Source organism: Glandiceps talaboti, chromosome 7 (genome assembly GCF_964340395.1).
Source record: "Glandiceps talaboti chromosome 7, keGlaTala1.1, whole genome shotgun sequence".
Lineage (NCBI taxonomy): Eukaryota > Metazoa > Hemichordata > Enteropneusta > Spengelidae > Glandiceps > Glandiceps talaboti.
Window position 1 is genome coordinate 20,002,160 of NC_135555.1, and position 22,541 is coordinate 20,024,700.

The 22,541-nt window shown below is 36.5% G+C and overlaps 1 protein-coding gene across 1 annotated transcript; it reads right to left on the reverse strand.

The window, feature by feature from the left end:
* Positions 1–1,314: 1,314 nt before the first annotated feature.
* LOC144438069 (uncharacterized) lies at positions 1,315–21,337 on the reverse strand. The gene is made up of 2 exons (XM_078127099.1): positions 19,126–21,337; positions 1,315–2,642 (listed from the first exon to the last, which is right to left on the reverse strand). Exons 1-2 carry the CDS (start codon positions 21,335–21,337, stop codon positions 1,315–1,317), a joined length of 3,540 nt encoding a protein of 1,179 aa, XP_077983225.1.
* Between the last annotated feature and the right edge of the window lie 1,204 nt (positions 21,338–22,541).

Below are 22,541 nucleotides of genomic sequence, written 5' to 3' on the forward strand. Positions count from 1 at the left end.
CTGTTCAAGCATGTCTGAGTTATGGCTTTAGACAGGAAAAATTCGCAAACAAAATGGTTGCTAGGCGGCCATATTGGATCGTATCATATAACAAATTGACGTGCATATGTATGCTATAGTATGTTGCCCCTGTACCAAGTTTGAAAAAAATCGGTCCAGGCATCTCCAAGAAACAGCTGCGGACGGACGGACAGACGGACGGACGGACGGACGGACAGACGGAACCCAATCCATAAGTCCCCGTTCCGGACTTCGTCCGCGGGGACTAATAAAAAATCTACCTACCCACCTATTCTAAAATTGTGCGTAATTGGAACCACACAATTTTTTTTATTCGACCTAATATAGATTATTTGTTGGATTATAATTTATATTAGTAAGATTTGGTTATATGTTGTTTTTATTAATTGTACCTTTCACAATCCCCTCCTCAGTATTGGATATTTGTACTAAATAGTTAACAAAATACACTTTCATTCATCTTCTCTACTAAAAATAACAATAACTATACAAAGTATTGGGTGTTCTTTCCCTCTTCATACCGTTTTTTAACAGACACAACCCTTTGAAAAGCAGGCTAACAAATATCAGACTAATCCACTAAAAATTATTCGTATTTCAGTCTTCTTTTGAACCCCCCCCCCCCCCCCACCATCACCACCACCACCACACACACAAATATTTATACCAAATTGGCTGGCATATCACAGGTAAAGTTATCATCACTCAATCTAGAATCAGACATCCATAAAAGACACATGCCTATAACATGATAGCTGAAGGTACGGTAGTTCAGTTGTGCTAAATTTGAACACATTATTTGCTAGTATCTCTTTGCCTTTCCTAGCACATTCAACTTGTTTGAAAGAACTACAATTTCTGTGTATTTCACAAAATGAGATTTTCTACAACTCTTATTACGATTAGATCCCATTCAATACATTATCACATCTCTATGGCTTTTCATAAATGTTAAATCTATATATTTTATGCCTGAAAATTTCTGTACGGACTCCTAATTTCTGATATCATAGTTGTCACTCTCGGTTTTCATCGATGTATACTCTTCAATGTCTGGTACATTCACACACTTATTTTTTAAAGACTTTTTGCATATATCACATTTAATGACTATTACCTTTGTATTTAATTATTATTTTGTCTGGTCATATTTCTTTGTTGACTATTAGTTCTTTCCAAACACTTCACATTAGTATGGCTCTCCACTTGTGTGGAGTCTCCTACCTGTTATCTGTGATCCACATACTCCACATTTATATGACTTTTCTTCTGTGTGGATTCTTGTATCATGTATTAATTGTTCTTGTTGTCCAAAGTCCTTACCATATATACTTCACAATTCAATGGGTTTCTTTTCACACCAGTATGAATTCTTTGATGTGTAGTCAAATTCGCTTTCACACTGAAAGTCTTTCCACACACTTCACATTTGTATGCCTTTTCACCTGTGTGGATTCTTCTATGTCTGGTCATATTTCCTTTCACACTGAAAGTCTTACCACACACTTCACATTTGTATGGCTTTTCACCAGTGTGGATTCTTTGATGTGTGGTCAGATTTTCTTTCACACTGAAAGCCTTTCCACACACTTCACATTTGTAGGGCTTTTCACCAGTATGGATTCTTTTATGTGTGGTCAGAGCCCTTTGTTGACTAAACCTCTTTCCACACACTTCACATTTGCATGGCTTTTCACCTGTGTGGATTCTTTTATGTGTGGTCAGACCTCCTAGTTCTCTAAAGCTTTTTCCACATATATCACATTTGTAAGGCTTTTCCCCAGTGTGGATTCTTCTATGTATGGTCATATGTTCTTGCTGACTGAAAGTCTTTTCACACACATCACATTTGTATGGCTTTTCATCAGTGTGGATTCTTCTATGCCTGGTCATATTTCCTTGTTCACTAAAGCTCTTTCCACACACTTCACATTTGTATGGCTTTTCACCTGTGTGGATTCTCCTATGCCTGGTCATATATCCTTGTTTACTAAAGCTCTTTCCACACACTTCACATTTGTAAGGCTTTTCCCCAGTGTGGATTCTTCTATGTATGGTCATATGTTCTTGCTGACTGAAAGTCTTTTCACACACATCACATTTGTATGGCTTTTCATCAGTGTGGATTCTTCTATGCCTGGTCATATTTCCTTGTTCACTAAATCTCTTTCCACACACTTCACATATGTAAGGGTTTTCCTCAGTGTGAATCCTTCTGTGTCTGATCACACTTATTTTAACACTGAAACTCTTACCACACACTTTACATTTGTATGGCTTTTCACCTGTGTGGATTCTTTTATGTGTGGTCAGATTTTCTTTGTGACTGAAAGCCTTTCCACACACTTCACATTTGTATGGCTTTTCACCAGTGTGGATTCTTCTATGTCTGGTCAAATGTTCTGTAACACTGAAAGCCTTTCCACACACTTCACATTTGTATGACTTTTCACCTGTGTGGATTCTTTTATGTGTGGTCAGATATTCTTTGTGACTGAAAGCCTTTCCACACACTTCACATTTGTATGGCTTTTCACCTGTGTGGATTCTGACATGTCTGGTCAGAGCCCTTTGTTGGCTAAAGCGTTTACCACACACTTCACACTTGTATGGCTTTTCCCCTGTGTGGATTCTTCCATATTTACCCATGTCTGCTTTGCCAATAATGTCCAATACATAAAATCGGTATGGCTGCTAGCTTAATGAAGTCCTTGTTTGTGTGGTACATCTATATCATGTATAACAGCTGTATGTATAGTGTCGGTACTGCCTCTATTGTATGTTCCTACACTTTGTTTTCGCTGCAGTACTGTATAATTCCAGCTGATCATAACTATACCTGTAACTTAAGATAAGATAAGATTAAATTAATATTAAGGTATGGTCTTCCTTTCTCAAAGCTGTATGGTAAATATTTTCTTTAGTCTAAAACTGGATGATTTTAAATGGAACAATCTAAGTTTATAGCTTTTTACTCTGCTCAAGTGAAAATACTTAAATGAAACTTGATTCAAGTATACTAGTATATTGTTAATGAATGATTTCTTGTACAATCATCTCCTGGCTCTGTTAGAGCAGTTGATTGCATAGTAGGTAGTTACTCAAGATTTTTAAAAAATGTACAATAGATTACATCATCAGTTTTATCTTAATACCTGGTTTTATTTCTGTCAATAAGGGATATTCCATTAGTGACGAGATCTCGCGAGACCACCTAGCAACGGTTGCTACGCGCGTGACAAAGGTCAAGCTTTGCCCCACATACGCCATTTAACACATGTAAAGAATTTGCAGGTCCACATGTCAGGAACGTCTTTTTCCCGTTTTCCGCTGTATTCACCATGGAAAACTTGGAAAACTTTAAGGTACCAGAGCTGAAAGACTTCCTACGTAAATTTGGCGTGACTACGAGTTATAGGAAGAACGCTTTGATTTCCCTCACGAAGGCAGTATGTCAACTACATTTAGAAGAAGACCCAGATTTCTTCCGTCACGATCCAAAGGAAGATGTCAAAACACGGCTTGAGGCGTTAAACTGTGAAGGTTAAGTATGCTACTTTACGTGGGGTGCTATGTGTGCACCCAAAAAAATGATGCCCCAATGTTAAAAAAACCCAGCTTGTGAAAATGAACAATAAATAACTGTACAGATGTAATATCTTCATTGTCTTGCAATGAGTCACCTTGGAGTTCATTCATGTTGTACCATATATTACGTATATATACGGTACATGTATATGAAATGAATTTATAATACTGAGGGCATAATCAGTCATAATGACTGTGAGTTACCAGAATCACATGCTATTTCTGAGGCCTTTGTCCTCGGGAAATAGCATGTGATTCTGGTAACTCACAGTCCCTCGGGTGTAATAAACGGGTGCTATAGCCCTCATGGCCAGGCAATATGTGTTCATTATGGAACTTACACCACATCACTCTTGTGCACTTTGATTTCCCCCCAGAAATTAGTCACTGAAAAAAAAACATTTCTCGGTACAAAAGTAATAGGCTACTATATTTGCAGCATACTTAGACTTGTCAGTGAGAAGTCAGTGATCACATCAATTGGACTACTTTATTATGTGTGGCATTTTGTAATACAACCCCAAATCGACCACACCAATTAGGTGCAATTAATGACTCATAAACTGTTTTGTGACCAAAATTAGGCATTTAAAACATACTTTGCCATTTAGGGGCTGCAAAAACAAATTTGATCAAAATATCCAGGGATAATGTGGTGGGGTGGAAATGTTGATCTCAGCCTGAAGTTGTCAGTTGTGTGCTCATCCAGTCTTTGGTAGTTCTGACTAGCCAATTATGTTGCAATTAGTGATGGGTTGACCCTTTTTTTAGCTCCGCTGTCAGCGAAAGCTGAAAGCGTAGCTTTAGGTATAGGTGGGTATTGAGGTATAGAGAGTAGAGTGAATCATAGGTGTCCGTCAAACTTTTATATTTTTACTATCTATTCCGAAAGTGACAGTCGGAATTCTTCGATATTTGGTGTGCATGTTCCCTGGGGGGAGGCTATTCAGATTTGTTCATGCCAAGTTGATCTGTGCCATTTTCAATTTTTTATGATTTTTTTTCATAAAATGTCATTTTCATCAACTCCTTGAAAACCTCTTATTAGATTGCTTTGATATCTGGCGTGTTGATGCGCAGGGGGTAGCTTACTCAGATTTGTTAATTTCAAGTCAGCACATCCTCATTTTTATTTTTTATGATTTTTTTTTTGTAATTTGAAAAAAAAATGAATATGTTAATGAGCATAATGACCGACGCCATATTGGAAATCAGTCGACGAGACTTTAAGTAAACTGCCACTTTTCAAACAAGCAATGTAATATGTGCTATAGTCATAATTCTACACATTGGGCGCCCAAATGACAAGCGTTTGTTCGAAACAGGGTTGTGAACTTCAAATCCAATTCTGCACCCTTCTACATAATCAGCCAGTCCGCAACATCCTCATTTGCATACTCTATCCTGATTCGACCAGAAGCTGAAGGTGACCTCATTCGACCGAGCGATTTTCCACAGCAAGTATCTTGAGTATCAACACAGGACGTTCTTGGTACTCACTAAAATCACACTTCAGACCCACTATAAAAGTGTGATGTTTTCAGATAACATGTAACTTTTGGTTAATTCTATATTGTCGTGCAATTTGGAATGACATGTACAGTGAACCAGAATTCAGACAACTTGCGTAAGGAAGGGCATGCCAGGCATGTGGTTGAAGTTATGGCCGACAGTTCACATGTAAAGTTAAACGACATGAACGTGTCTTGCCTTTCCAAAATGCAAATATTTGGCAAGTAAAAATAATTAAAATAATTACAACTTTAATTTGGCTTCAGACTTTGCATTATTGTCAGAATCGAGTCCCGAATTCCTCCGTATGCAAGCAGGACTACGCGCGGGGCTGCTTTGAGTACGAGCGAAGTGAGGCATGTTGAGGTATTTTGTTGAGAATTATAAATATTGCGAAATGTCAAGTACAAGGTTTAAATACAATGGAATGATGAAAAAATGGCAGAGTCTGCTGACAGGCGCCGGTCACAAGAAACACTGTGAATTAAAATATCAGACGATGTATGTATTAATCGCCGACAATCCACCCGTATGCACGAGGGACTAACCCGGAAGCAAGTCGTTGTCAGCCATACGTTACAGTGGTAACATCGTCCGAGAAATCACTGCGTTCAGAGTGTCATTATTCACAGAATTGTTGTTTTCGAGTGAAAACGCGTCTTGAATTGTATAACTCTAACAAATGAAGACATGTCAAGTTATATTTTGAAAATTGTATCGCTAGTTTGAGACGATTTTCTCACGTACTATAGTACTATCGAGGCTTATTACTTGGAAGTAGTACGACCTTACTCCAGTTCATCGGGAAGTTTCTGAGCCAGTCCGATAATTCTTTCTGGTTTAGTTTACAACACTTTTGATCACGCAGATTTTGTTGTTGTGATGAAAAGAAATAAAAAAAAGATCATTTCAACTATTTCGTTGTGCTTTCTTTGTGAAAGGTAACCGAACATGAACGAGTGTTACCACTGTAACGTATGGCTGAGAATAACTCTCTTCCGGATACTTGAGATTGTCGCCGTACGGAAACTAAGATGGCGATTAATACATTTCTTCCCTATATATATCTACCACAACTAGTACAAGTTGAATGTTGTTGACTTTGTAAATTTGTTAGAAAATTGAGATTCAAATTGCCTCAAAATTATTTTTGATCCCTAGTTTATTTCATTCATCATTAAAATTTTCCAGGGTTACAGCTGTAAGACACTGGAATTATTTATAGCCAACCTCAAAATCCTCTTTTTTTCTTTTTCTTGTGTGCATTTCCCAGTCATTTTTTTCTGAGATTTTGTGCAATTTTTCATAACAGTAGATTTTTGTTATAAAATGGTGACTATGGTATAAAAGTACAATACATTACCAACTTCTGTGTAAAATGTGTTTTATAGTGAGACATCATATGAAACCACTAACCACTTTATTGCATCGCTAAAACAAAACTGCATAGTGAAGAGCTGAAGACCTGAACCACTTCTACATGTCACCAAAATAAAAAATTAAATTAAAAAAAAACAACAGCGGAGCTATTCTGACCGATAGGTCGCTTGTTTTTGCATAAAATGACTGGACACTGGTGCATAAGATGTGCACAATCTAAGCTAATCACTGAAGGCTGTATGAAGATGCTGTGTTATTATTTACTCTAGAAGACTATATCCAACTTACTAGATTTTCAACATCATTACAATTCTGCCGATGCTAAAAGTAACACCTTTTAGCACCTTCTTACACCTGTACCCATATGGTGAATAACGCCACCAGCCTATGCTTTGGGGCTATGTGTAAATAAAACCTGTTTGTCTAAACTAAGCATCTTGCTGGAACTCGTTGACACCTCTCAATCCGATAATGGTCAGTAGTTGTACCTCAGATCACAGACAATTGCAAGAAACTGTGTTCCTTGTCTGTGCTCAGATGTTGTACCATGGCTCACAGTCCTGCTTGCAGACGGTGCACGCGTTTCGCTCAACACACCGTCCTACGAAAAGTAACCGTCCTATAGCGAGTGCGAAAACAAAATACTTTCGCACCAATAACAAAATAATTACATATAATTTTTTTTTAATAAAGCTATCAAATATTAGCAATCGGTCGAATATGTACTCATTTTACATCTTTTTGAAGATAGTAGTCGCTGGTACGATCACAAAAAGTGTCGAAATTGGAACTTTTCCAGTTCCGACTGATTTCAAAGTCCCGCCCTACAAACTCCGCCACATTTGATCGGGCGTCCACTTGGGCATAAATATTACGATTGAACTTGTGATTTCGGGATTTCTGGTCCTCCGGACTGGGACTAGTACTTTTGTAGCCAAGGCGAGGTAAAATGACTAAATAGTCGATTTATTGCTGATATTTGAACACAGATGCGTTAAATCTTTAGTTACTAGCATTTCAGGTAAGCCCAGGTTTCACAACTGTCTCTTTGTAGGCGACTTACTCCGTATGCAAGCAGGGCGACATGGACCCTCAGACCACTAGTGGTCAACCGGTCTGAGATGGATCACAGACCCTACGAAATGGATGTATTTGTGAACAGTAAGGAATGTCTCTCAGATAGCCTTTGTCCATGACTGTACAATGTTGTGTCAATCAAGGCCTCTTCGCAGGTTTGTGAAAATGATGCTGGGGACTAATCTCCATTTCAAAAAGGGAAGTTTTTCTAACTGAAAAAGGTGTTTGTCCTGAATGTTCGATAACTTGCATTTCCGTCATTTTCTCGTCTCTGTTAATCTTAGCGACGAAGGGATATGATATTCCATAGAACGCCTTTTGTTTTATCAATTACAAACAATAGCATGTGAAGGGCGATATAATGTTGCCTTGTCCGAGAAACGGAAAGTACACTAGCTGTTTTCACTTCACTGCTCACACTTACATTGAAGAGCTATGTAGTCAGTAATCTTGGCTGGTCTATTCTATTGTCAAACAGAATTTTCCCTCAAATTCAACATCACTGTCAGAATATATTCGAGAAAGGTTTACAACGTTTAAACTTTATTCATCCTGGATTCAATAGCAAGTGTACATTCTTTGATCACGGATTTGCGAGTGCAAAACATTATAAAAGCACGGGACTGCAATTTTGTGTTCCTTGTCTGTGTAACCTCAGATCACTGAACATATTCATTAGTGGTCTGAGTCTGAGTTGGAACACATCTCCGTTTATAGTGCTAGTTGTGTGTATTCACTAAGCCGTTTCAATATAATAATCATATGGACGTTTTATTTTCAACATCACCCAAACCATTGGCCTCTTTTCATGGTAGCGATTAGTCTATCTGCTAGACCTCGGATGTTCTTCCGATACAATACGACACACGACCGAACATCGCTATCGAGGATGGAACATCCAAGGCAAGCCCTCACTGCGAACTTCGTTCGCTTATAGTAATTAGTATCGAAAGAAAGCACGAACATCTAGCAGCAAGACTAAGTAGCGATTTGACAGACGCCAACAAAATCGAATTTTAGACTCTAATATTACTCTTCGCACGTACAGAGTACTTTCTATAGGATAATATCATAAAAAGTGAATCAGAGCAAGCATCTAACCTAGAGTCTAAAATTAGATTTTATCCGATAATGGATATTTGTGTAATGTCGCGTCTTCATGGGGTCAGGTGTAAAAAAGACGGGTCAAAGTTTGGAAATGTGCACTCAGAGAATTGCAACACAACTGCTGACAGAGAGTTCTCAAATCATATTTCAGAGCTAAGGTGGCTATTGTCCTGCGTGTTCATTATAAAGCGGCCAAGTTCGCGTCACAATTTGTAAAATAACGCTACGACATTATACTAAACAATAAAGAATAAATAAGCCTTTGAAGTTTCTGTGCTCCTACTATAAATACTTCCTATGAATCTGGCCACAGCTACTCATGTCCTAGTCTAGCTGCTAGACCTCAGGTGTTATTCCGAATTTACAATATGACAAGGATGGGCATTCACCATCACAGCGAACTTCGTCGGGAGAAAGCCCGAACGTCTAGCAGCAAGACAACTTTCTAGAGAGGTCTGAGCGCACCATGCATACAATGAAAGGTGGAAAAGAAGATTATGCAAATACCCGACACTTCTTTATTTCTGTTGATATAGATGATGAGGCCAATTAACACATTTCTACCAGCTTAGCATATTAACTAACCTCAGATTTTCGAGGTTGGGAAGTTCTCAATTGGTCATACTTTAGCATCGGAGAGAATTGTAATGTGAAAACTCAACATATTTTAGCATCTGTGATTATACCTTTCTCTAATATGTTTTTTTTTTATGAAAATTACTTTTGATGACATTATTTAATTCATTTTAAACCCATTTCTGTACTTTTCTATAAAATTGATCTCATGTTCGATAAATTGCACTTTGCCATTTTTGATGCAGGTTACTATGGCTTTTGTACTTAATATTCAGTCAATTACAAGTGATGGTTAAGTATGTTTAAGTAAATAGAAAACTGTGAGTGCCTTATACTCTAAGTGTAAATATGCAGCAAAATTTACATCCCGAAAATATAACAAATCTGCCTATGTCCCCTTAATTAAAAGAACATGTTTTGTGCAACTCATTGACACTACATACTCACTAACATGGCTGAATACAAAAGATGTGAAATTGCATCACCAATACAATTCTAAAGCTATACATGCTTTGGGCCAACCAATTCGTAGAATAAAGTCTGGCCATTCTGATTTCTGCCTTTATCGTACATATAATTTATTGTGATACACTAAAATATGATTTGGGGTGATAATAAAGCACCATGATGACTTTAATATTCAACTTTGAAATATTGCATTGAAGGCTTTTACTGCACTTGGCATATGTTCAACCATTTTTGTGGGATCATTCAACATTCAACATGGTGGCCCACTTGTCATTTTTATAGCAATCTCTTTGTCTTGGAAATGTATGATGAGGGGACTTTATGGTGGGGACCTGAGGAGAATAAATTTTAGTTGCAACCCCCTCCCTTCATAAGGCAACATCAATTAAATCCTATATTTGTTGTCTGCAAGCGGGTAGGTATGTTGGTAGATTTCGAAAAAAAACATGGATATTTCAATCAGGGGTTTCACTAACTTTCAAAGTAGAGGGAGAAAAGCACACACATAGCGTTCATCCCGCCTGCTATGCAGGTGCAGGGGGAAGGTTTGGGAGAAGTGCACACATAGCATTCACCCCACCTGCTAGGCAGGTGCAGGGGGAGGGTTTGGGAAGGGAGTGTTCCCTCCCATGAAACCACAAGACTTAGAGATGTTACTCACCCTTACCACAATATGGTCTCTCTCAGATTCAAATGGTGAATTCATTATGATACTTATCCCACAAAAATGTATAACCCAGAAAAATGGAAATTATGGGACACCATGTCCGACATTTTGAAAAGACTCTGTGTAACATTGGGCAACATTAAAGTAATATATATTCATACTTATCATAATGATTACCACGGCAATAATATAAATGTATAGCATAATTAATGATATAATTTAATGACTTTGTATCTCTGCCTTAAGTGGCCTCCACTGTGGATGTTTTCCCCAAATTTTCTCATTTTTTTTTATCAATTATAAGTGACAATAATCAATTGCAATAATTTATAGTAGTTGGATACCAATGATTAAAAAATATGACAACAAATTACGTTCCTATAACAAATTTAAAACAAATTATGTATTCGAACCATATCTAGAACAAGAAGTCATCGGAGATGACTCAGCCTCGCAATGAATGTTTACAGAGAATTGCCACAAGTCATGGTAGTGTGAAGTATTAGATTGTATGAAATATAGTGCCAATGGCATTGTAGCACAACTGTATCATTGATTGAATATTTACTTACATTTTTTTCAATGTTTATTTATTTCTCTATTAATCCCTGTTACCTTTGCAGTGTAAGTGATCATTTGGCTGTTGCTATGGGCGTGGTCCTGTTGCTAGGCACATTTACTTAATCTTCATTCAATTGTCTATTAATCACTTATCTTTGTGATCATTTGGCTGTTGCTATGGCATGATCTTGTTGCTAGGTACATTTGCATACATTTTTGAATGTTTGTTCAGTTGTCTAAAAATCCCTGTTATCTTTTGTGAAATACACCACTGTATGGCTGTTGCTATGGGCATGGTCATGGTTGCTAAGGATAGTTGCATATACATTTTTTGAATGTTTATTTAATTGTTTATTAATAGATATCGTTATCTTTGCAATATACCTGATCATTTGGCTGTTGCTATGGGCATGGTCCTGTTGCAAGGCACACTTACATACATTTCTTGAATGTTTATTCAATTGTATGTTAATCACTGTTGTTATATTTGCAATATGCATGATCATTTGGCTGTTGCTATGGGCATGGTCTTGTTACTAGGTACATTTGCATACATGTTGAATGTTTGTTCACATGTCTAAAAATCTGTTATCTTTGTGAATACACCTCTGTTTGGCTATTGCTATGGGCGTGGTCATGGTTGCTAAGGATATTTGCATACATTTTTTGAATGTTTATTCAATTGCCTACCTGATGTTATTTACCAAAACACTGCCATTTGGTTGTTGCTATGGGCATGGTCATCGTTCCTAGGGCCAAAATGTTTTTTTACAGAAAATCTCCAGAATAACACTTCTAATAACATCTCACCAAGTTTTAGTCTCACTGACAAAGTACTTTCTGAGATTTAAGTTTTTGACCAAAATTCACATTTGTTACATCTAATTTACATATCATTCATGAGATCATTATATGCTTGCCAATTCTTTATCTATACACCCCCAGATGCATCCCCATCAAATTTCAGTCCAATCAGTGAAAGACATTTTTAGCCCTAATTTGCACATCACTAATAGAATCATCATGTAATGAACGAAAAATCTAAATTAACATGCCCCCAAGAACATTCCCACCAAATTTCAGGCCAATCTGCCTAGTAGTTTTGGAGTTTAAGTTTTTTGAACAAAAATAACATTTTTGACCCCAAAATGGCTCTAAGTTGGCTAAATTGCATCATGTCCAAAAGCAAGTTGATGTACATATGCAAGTCATAGTTCATTATCTATTTACCAAGTTTGAAAGAAATGGGTCAATGAATGCCCAAGAAATGGTTCCTGCCACACGGACAGACAAACAGACAGACAGACAGAGCCCAGTCTATATACAGTCCCACACTATGTCCGGCTGGGGGTAACTAGTAAATAATGTTTGGCACAGATTCAGCATAACTAAGCTCAGGATCTCAGCACAATATAATTTACCAATCAAAAGACTACAATACCAAGGTTCCCCTAGATGAAAGAATATGTCATTTATGTAATACTAAAACTATTGGTGATGGAATCCATGCTATGATACTAATTGTAGCAATACATCTATAATTGAAGCTAGAAACCAATTTCAAAGAACTATGAAAATTTATGATAAAAGTTCTTCAAAATGATCTCAAAAAGAATGTTTCAAAGGAGTAAAGAGCTCAAATGATGATTTTATTACTAATAGCTTTGGAAAATTCTCTAATTCATTGTTATGTTATCTTTGTATTTAGTACTGTAGATTAGTGTTTGATATTTATTATCTATTATCTTAGTTTTTTTGTTTTTGTATGATGTTTTTGACTCTAGATAATGTATTTTTTACATTATTTCATGTCAAATAAACTATACTGTACTGTACTGTACTGCATTATCCAATACTATACTACACTACACTATACTGTACTGTTCTGTACTGTACTTATTGCACTGTACTCTACTGTACTGTACTGAACTGTTCTGTACACTACTGCATTGCACTGTACTGTACTGTACTGAACTGTTCTGTACACTACTGTATTGCACTGCACTGTACTGTACTGCACTGTACTGGACTGTTCTGTACACTACTGTATTACACTACACTGTACTGTACTGGACTGTTCTGTACACTACTGTATTGCACTGCACTGCACTGTACTGTACTGCTGTTCTGTACTGTATACTATACTATACTATACTATACTATACTATACTATACTATACTATACTATACTATACTATACTATACTATACTACACTATACTAGAGTACTATACATTTAAAATCCTAAATTTAATCATGGATTGTATTTTATGATATAATTAAGTGGTATTTTACTTCTGAATGATACTCTACATGGCTTCCAAAAGGTGATCACTTTTTAAAAAGTTCTTACCATGGGAGGGGGACACCCCATCCCAAACCTTCACCCACACCTAGTGTTTATAGTGTGTTAGTAGACCACAGTTGGAATCCACACTAGGTGCACTCTATGCACATCTCCCCCTTTTCATGGACGTAAAAGAGTGGTTGTGTGTCAGTCAGAATTTTTGAATGCCCCACCCATTGGGGTGAGGGAAATGTTGGGAGTTTTACCTGTTTTAGGTGGGGATTTTCCAGAATGTCTTGCGCCAGGGGGTTGGGCATTTGACAAATTTTATAAGACTAATTTCCAAATCCCCACTATGCCCCGAGGTGTGGGTGGGTTCACATTGACTTGTGCATTAGTCATGCTGGATGAATGCCTTGAACTTGAAGGCATCAACAGATCCTGCTTTATAAACTATGCTATCTTCAAGATTGTTCCAGTCTATCATTCAAACTGATATATATCAAACCTTGGAGTACTGAGACAGTATAATTACTCCAAGAACAAACGAATGATCAATGAAATTAGTCGGTAGAGTTGACTTCTCAGACAGAGGCCTCTGTTACAGAGGTCGCGCACAGAGCTCAGATACTAACTCAGACCCTAGATGATTTCGCCCAAATCATCCATTTTACAGTCTGAACCGATGGCAATCTTGATGGTCTTTCATTCTTAGAATGTAGTCAGATATTAAACATATCTCTGTATGAAGTGCACATACAGATATGCAATGTCGAAAAGGTAGAGTTGACTTCAACCGATCAATTTAGCGTTTCCGATTACATATATTCCCTAGAATCTTCCAATGACACTTGCACTATACTCAATGATACAGTACAACAGGATAAAAAATAGACAAAGCTGAGAAAAGAACACTTACTCGCTTTTTTAGCTCAGTTGGCATAACCCTCACTGTCGTCCGACATGATGGCAAGACCGAACTCTTTTTGAATATATCACACTGCAAGTCAAACTCTGTCGTCGTCTGTCTTGTTTAACAAACTTTAATATACATGTGCTAATAAGTCTAAAATTTATTTGTAAATACGTTTTCAGTAGGGAATTACGTAGACATGGTCACAAGTAAATGTAATAAGCATAAATATAGCGCACTACTTTGCTCTCAGCAAATATTCTTCCGCTCTGAGGTAGGCTGAGGGCGCAGTCTCAGCTCTGAGCGATAAAGTCACGATTACTACAAAATCTTTTGTAGTAACCGTGATGATAAAGTCAAGTTTATCAGGAATATTTCGTGTACATCTTCATACATGGACGTTTTAACTCGTACATGATGAAAAGGTCACCAGGATAGCTTTAAACATTACGAAATGGTTGATTTGGTAACCTCTCAGGGTCTGATGTAGGGTCTAAGCTCTGTAAGCTCTGCGACCTCGATAGCTCTCAGTGACAGCGGGCCCCTCTGTCTGAGAAGTCAACTCTACCGAAATTACTCAACCAGTATAAATAAAATAAAGTATGCATAATGTATACCTCTATTCTCCTTGAATGTAACATGACGGCATGCGCAAAATCATAGCTGTAATTAAAGTTATATACGTAAAGTACTGTGGAAACTAGCTGCAATATATTGTAGCGTTTTGCTCAAAACCGCAGCAAAACGCTACAATTATTGCAGCTATGTGGAAACCCACTATCCGTCGTCTGCACTATTTTTTCAACGATGTCTTTCGTCATTAAATCAAATAAATATGACACTCGCACCTTACTTTCTAAAAGCTGTAATGCTTAAATCTAATTAAAAAAAACCTACCATCAATTGCCAAATATTCCAAAGAATGATGTACATTTTGGAGATTTCTTCTACATACGTCTGTCACGCATGTTCAGCGTGAACAAAATACAACATTTGACGAGCCACCTTTGATCTCCATGTCAAGTCAACCTATTGTATTGAGTCACTGATTGGGTAATCACTCTCATATAACTCCAGTGCTTACCCGTACCCACAAGCTACTGGGAAGGGGGGGGGGGGTCGCAGTGACATGTGGGCTAATTATTCTATTCATTAATTGTGTAATCCAAAATAAATGGCGTTATTTGTATAAAGTTGTGAATACGCTAAAATACCGTCACTTGTGTCTGTCCTTATCATTTCCCAATGTATTTGATCATCAGTGAGTAACATATAAGATTATAAAGTGACTGTAAACAGTGTAATTTAAATGACTGTCTGCGCAACTGGTTACTGAGGCCTAGACGGTCATAGGTCGATCGATCCCTTCAAGTGTTCGAACTTCGTAGAGTGGAATATCGTTCTACTGGGAAAAGGGGCGAAGGGGTGGGCTACTCCCCATAGGTCTAACAATAAAATGAGGTATGTTGTTTTCGAGTTGAAGATGGGGTCCACTCAATCTGATTAAAATCCGATATGGTGAAAGTGGCTAAATGCTTTATTTACCTCTATTTCCATCGTTGTGTGTCGTTTGTTTTTCTTCCGAGTGATCGTCACTCGGAACAAAAAGAAATGACACAAAACGATGGAAATAGAGGTAAATAAAGCATTCAGCCGCTTTCACCACATCGGATTTTAATCAGATTGGGGTCCACTCTAGTTCTGTATCATATTCAGATTTTGCTTGGTCGACAAGACTCGTGTGGACCATTGTCCTTTACCATACCTGTAACATCTATTGTAAAGCGTAGTGAGTATCATTGATGGATACTAGGCTCTATAGAAATTTATTTATTTATTTATTTATTTGTTTGTTTGTTTGTTTGTTTGTTCGTCCGTCCGTTCGTTCGTTCGTTCGTTCGTTCATTCATTTATTTTTTTATTTATTTAACTGTGCCGTTACTAAATTGCCTCAAAATGTTGCCTCGTACTAATTAGATTTTTAAAAACCTGTAATCGCCTAAGGGAACGAGCAGAAATTACGGTGTGTGTGTGTGTGTGGGGGGGGGGGGTTGAATGAAGAAACGATGGTGCGAAAATTCTGATGGTCTGTAAGGCAAGGGCACAAATGATTTTGCTCATGATTTCAACCAAACCTCAAGACCGGTCGTTTAATAAGTACAATTGCAAAAATTTATTGCGGTAAGACAGTTTCGGAACTTTAGTTCAGATTGGGTTTAATTTTGTACTTTATGCTCAAGTCATGAGGTTGACGTTTTATAATAGTAAACTCGGTTGAACTCATGAATATATTCTGAACTATATACAAATATATCCAAATCTCTTCCCACTCGCAATCTGAACTATTTCAGATGGATATAATCCGATTACACAGGTGCAAATGGGAAAATATAGAAATAATGATTGGCTATTCATATTGTGACGTTTTACATCGATAACGTGTAGTTCCTTTTGAAAATAAAAGATGCACAGATGGAATAGGCATCTAGAGTGGCAACTTTTCATGGTCTAGACACAGGGACTTGGAATTGGCCATATATGTTTACAAATAGTTGTTTTTTGTTTAATATATTATTACTTTCTTTCTTTACAAAAAACATTTTTCTTTTTCTTTCTTTTTTGCTCTGTAAAAATATCTTTTCTCTACAGGGTGCCATGTAATAAAGTGATGATTTGAAAATCTGGTGTGTTTTTTTCTCAATCAATTTAACTTGTTCTTCTGTTGGTTTTAATAAACCAACTTTACTATATACTCGCGGCTGTTGAAAGGACGACTTACTCCATATGCAAACAGGCCTAGTCAGTAGCAATCCATCACACATTGCAATTAGGTAATTTATTCAAGGAAAACACGATCCTGACATGCAAATTTTGTCTACATCATAGCACCAAAAAGTAAGTCACATGTGGATGTATAATGTCATCAGATGCCATTTGGTTTAAATACAGTTGTTAAATTTATTACAGAATGCTGTTCATCATACACCCATTCAACTAGATATGAGAGAGATATTGAGGATTGAAGCCACGGATACCTTCTAGACTATTATTTGCTTTAGTGAAATCAGTAAATATAAAAGAGGGGTGTATTGAGAGACCAAGGTCACCAGGTATCATTCATAAAGTTTCAATTTATCACTTTTTGTAGGTCTATTCATGAGAAGTACTGGTAATATATCCGATAAATACTACCTTGACATTACACCAGCTGGTTGGACTGTCTCAATCTGGGGGTTTATCTATGCATGGACAATTGCATCGTTTATCTATGCCCTCATTACCATTTGTCATCTCAGCAAGACAAATTATGTGTACTTGCACCCTCAAGTGATGACACATATATTTTACACTCTTTTTATTGCTGTTGTTGTCATTGCTGCCATGACCACCACCACCACCACCACCACCACCACCACCACAACAACAACAACAACACTCCCTTCGGCATCATCATGTAATCACAATGCAATGTACCAAAGTAAAATGAAACATATGCCATGTACAATTCCTTTATTCCTTTCGCAAAGAGATACAATAACAACCAAACACTATTATGCAGAAGTATATTTAACTTTACCACCTAGGGACTGCTTGTCATGTCCATTTTGTCACAGCTATTCCATCTAAATTTAACCAAAAACATTTAAATCATTGTATGTGGTTAAACTATCTCTTTAATAGAAAGAACTATAAGATAACATTACAAAAATACGTCATATATATTAAAGCTGTAAACATGGTTGTGTAGTCTAAAGATTACATTGTGATACATCGTACAGAATTGTGGATCGAATTTACAATGTAAACCATGTGTCTTTACACATTACAATAGTAGTAATTTCTTGCATTTGACCTGTGTGAACTACATGACTGGAAAGATTATTCATGGCTATGTGAAATTTGTTCATTTCTTTAAATTAAAATTCATATAATCAATAATGAAAGGTAACTGTTGAATTTTTTGTTTATTTATTTGTGTACTTATGTACATATGTATGTATGTATGTATGTATGTATGTATGTATGTATGTATGTATGTATACGTGTATGAGTATGAACGCATGTATGTATCATTAGTGTGTGTGTGTGCATGCAAGCATGTATGTATGTATGTATGTATGTATGTATGTATGTAAGTGGCATGTAATTTACATTTCAAAAAATGAACTTTATTCATGGTTCCAAAATATCATAGTTTACTATGAATCTTCAGCCAACTAAATCAACTAAGTAATGTTCAAGTTTTGAGTTTAAGACCAAAACTACATTTTCAAACAGTTTATAACATATCAACAATTTATACCTTGTCCCGAGAAACACCCCTACTACATTTCAAACCAATTGACTAAACAATTTTGGAGTTTCATATTTTATATAATATTTGCACACCTTGACTTCAGTCATTTCAACAATGTCGCAACTGGCAGCCATTTGAAGAATTTAACATGAATTCTCTTCTCTACCATAAACTTGTTTATCCCTCTTCTATATTGAAAATAAACAAGAGGAATAACATGCAAGAACAATTGCCAATCATCACCAACATTGCATTCATTGCAATGAATATTCTGTATACTTCCCAGGGAATAACGTGTACTACAGCCTACCATTCAAGGAGATTGACTCAATGTTACTGTTTTACAGTGTTTTAAAGTTGTGTGTGGTCAGATGTGAATGTTCACAGAAAATCTATCCACATACTCCACATTTGTGTGCTTTTGTTTTGTGTGAATTCCTATATCATGTGTTGTTATTTGTCCTTCTTGTCTAACTCTCTTACCACATACTTCACATTTGAATGTTTTTCACCAGTGTGGATTCTTTGATGTTTGGTGAAATTCAATGAAAGGTTTTACCACACACTTCACATTTTTATGATTGTTCACATGTGTGCTTCTTCTGTGTATGGTCATAATTCCTTTAAAACTGAAAGTCTTACTTCACACACCACATTTGTGTGACTTTTCACCTGTGTGGATTCTTTTATGTTTAGTCATACTTCCTTTCACACTGAAAGTGTTACCACATACATCACATTTGTATGGCTTTTCACCTGTGTGGATTCTTTTATGTTTGGTCATATCACCTTTCTCACTGAACGTCTTACCACATACATCACATTTGTATGGCTTTTCACCAGTGTGGATTCTTTTATGCTTAGTCATATTGCTTTTCTCACTGAACATCTTTCCACATACTTCACATTTATATGGCTTTTCACCTGTGTGGATTCTTTGATGTATGATCATATTTCCTTTCACACTGAAAGTGTTACCACACACATCACATCTGTATGGCTTTTCACCAGTGTGGATTCTTTTATGCTTAGTCATACTTCCTTTCTCACTGAACATCTGTCCACATACTTCACATTTGTATGGTTTTTCACCTGTGTGGATCCTTCGATGGTTAGTAAAATATCCTTTCCGACTGAAAGTTTTTCCACACACATCACATTTATATGGCTTTTCACCAGTGTGGATTCTTTGATGTATGATCATATTTCTTTTCACACTGAAAGTGTTACCACATACTTCACATCTGTATGGCTTTTCACCAGTGTGGATTCCTTTATGCTTAGTCATACTTCCTTTCTCACTGAACATCTGTCCACATACTTCACATTTGTATGGTTTTTCACCTGTGTGAATTCTTTGATGGTTAGTAAAACTTCCTTTTACACTGAAAGTCTTTCCACACACATCACATTTGTGTGGTTTTTCACCTGTGTGGATTCTTTGATGTATGGTCATGTGTCCTTTCACACTGAAAGTGTTACCACACACATCACATTTGTATGGCTTTTCACCAGTGTGGATTCTTTTATGTATGGTCATACTTCCTTTATGACTGACAGCCTTACCACACACATCACATTTGTATGGCTTTTCACCAGTGTGGATTCTTTGATGGCTGGTGATATGTCCTTGCCGACTGAAAGTCTTACCACACACTTCACATATGTATGGTTTTTCACCTGTGTGGATTCTTTTATGTTTGGTCAGATTTCCTTTCGCACTGAAAGTCTTACCACACACTTCACATTTGTATGGCTTTTCACCAGTGTGAATTCTTTTATGTGTGGCCATATGTTCTTGCCGCCTGAAAGTCTTTCCACACACTTCACATCTGTATGGCTTTTCACCTGTGTGGATTCTTTTATGTGTGATCATACATCCTTGTTGACTAAAACTCTTTTTACATACTTCACATTTGTATGGCTTTTCACCAGTGTGGATTCTTCTATGCATGGTCATATGTCCTTTGTGACTGAAAGTCTTTCCACACACATCACATTTGTATGGCTTTTCACCAGTGTGGATTCTTTTATGTATGGTCATACTTCCTTTATGACTGACAGCCATACCACACACATCACATTTGTATGGCTTTTCACCAGTGTGGATTCTTTGATGGCTGGTGATATGTCCTTGCCGACTGAAAGTCTTACCACACACTTCACATATGTATGGTTTTTCACCTGTGTGGATTCTTTTATGTTTGGTCAGATTTCCTTTCGCACTGAAAGTCTTACCACACACTTCACATTTGTATGGCTTTTCACCAGTGTGAATTCTTTTATGTGTGGCCACATGTTGTTGCCACCTGAAAGTCTTTCCACACACTTCACATCTGTATGGCTTTTCACATGTGTGGATTCTTTTATGCGTGATCATACATCCTTGTTGACTAAAACTCTTTTTACATACTTCACATTTGTATGGCTTTTCACCAGTGTGGATTCTTTTGTGTATGGTCAAACTTCCTTTATAATGGAAAGCCTCACCACACACTTCACATTTGTATGGCTTTTCACCAGTGTGGATTTTTCTATGTATGGTCATATGTTCTTGCTGACTGAAAGTCTTTCCACACACTGCACATCTGTATGGCTTTTCACCAGTGTGGATTTTTCTATGTATGGTGATATGTTCTTGCCGACTGAAAGTCTTTCCACACACTTCACATTTGAATGGTTTTTCATCAGTGTGGATCCTTTTATGTAGCATTAGACATCTTTGTTGACTACAGCTCTCACCACACACTTCACATCTGTATGGCTTTTTACCTGTGTGGATCCTTGTATGGGTGGTCAGCTTTCCCTTAACACTGAAAGTCTTTCCACACACTTCACATTTGTATGGCTTTCCAAAACCCTGGGTTCTCCATTGTTTATCCATATCAGCTTAAGCTCAAACATCCAATATAAAACATTTGTTGAGCTGTTAGCTTCTTAATGAAGTACTTGTTTGTGTGGTACACATATATCTTATATATCACAGCCACATGTACACCAATACTGCCTTTACTCTATGTTGCTTCACTTTGTTTTTAACTGACATATAATTCTTTCAGACCAGTTGATCATAAATATTCCTGAAAGATAAAATGAAATATATATATTACATAAACAGATCATTTATAATAAGTTATATCATAATACCTGCTTTGAGTTCAGTCAATTGCAAGTGATACTTGTTGTTGTTGTTGTTGTTGTTGTTGTTGTTGTTTTGTTTTTTGGGGGGTTTTTTAAGGAAAAGAATTACATCTTTTTATTTTCTTCCTTTATTTTTTTAGTAATAGTTAAGTGTGCTTCTTTAGGTAGAGTGCCATACGCAACTTGTAAATGTGTAGCAAAAATTATGCCCCAATATGTAAAACTCATTTTGTGCCCCTCTAAGAAAATATATACTATATATATATATATATATATATATATATATATATATATATATATATATATATATATATATATATATATATATATATATATATATATATATATATATATATATATATATATATATATATATATATATATATATATATAGTGAGTATCTATTGCTGACTATACTGTGTGGTGAATCCTACATTTGTATTTTCAACTGTAACTTAAAACTAAAAATGTCAAGAGGTGCATTAAGTTGAAAACTGCATTTTCAAAATTGATTGTGTTAGCTATTATTACAGTTTTTCCTTATAATGAGGTGAACTGTGGTATTTTCTTTGTGCCTTAGTAAATATTTTCATATTTCATAACAATTAATTACACAGCTAAATCACTGAGTGGTCGGTCTTTTGACATTTTTGAATATTGAAAATATTTTCCCTTCTAAAATGTTGATAAGGTTAAATCTTCTATTAAGACTCTCTATGTCGCGATCCAGATATCACTTAGTCTTAATTACCGAATCCTGGCCATTCCACCTACGTGTACCTGGGATTTAAAGACACTGAAATGACATGCAACGTAGCATATTCTTTAACTCTGGTTTATTTTTACAATGTCTTATAAAATGTTACATGTTTTTAAATAAGGTCAGGCAATGTGTTTTATCACACATCACATTCTCAGGCAGTCTTCTTTCCAGTCAAAGGAAATTA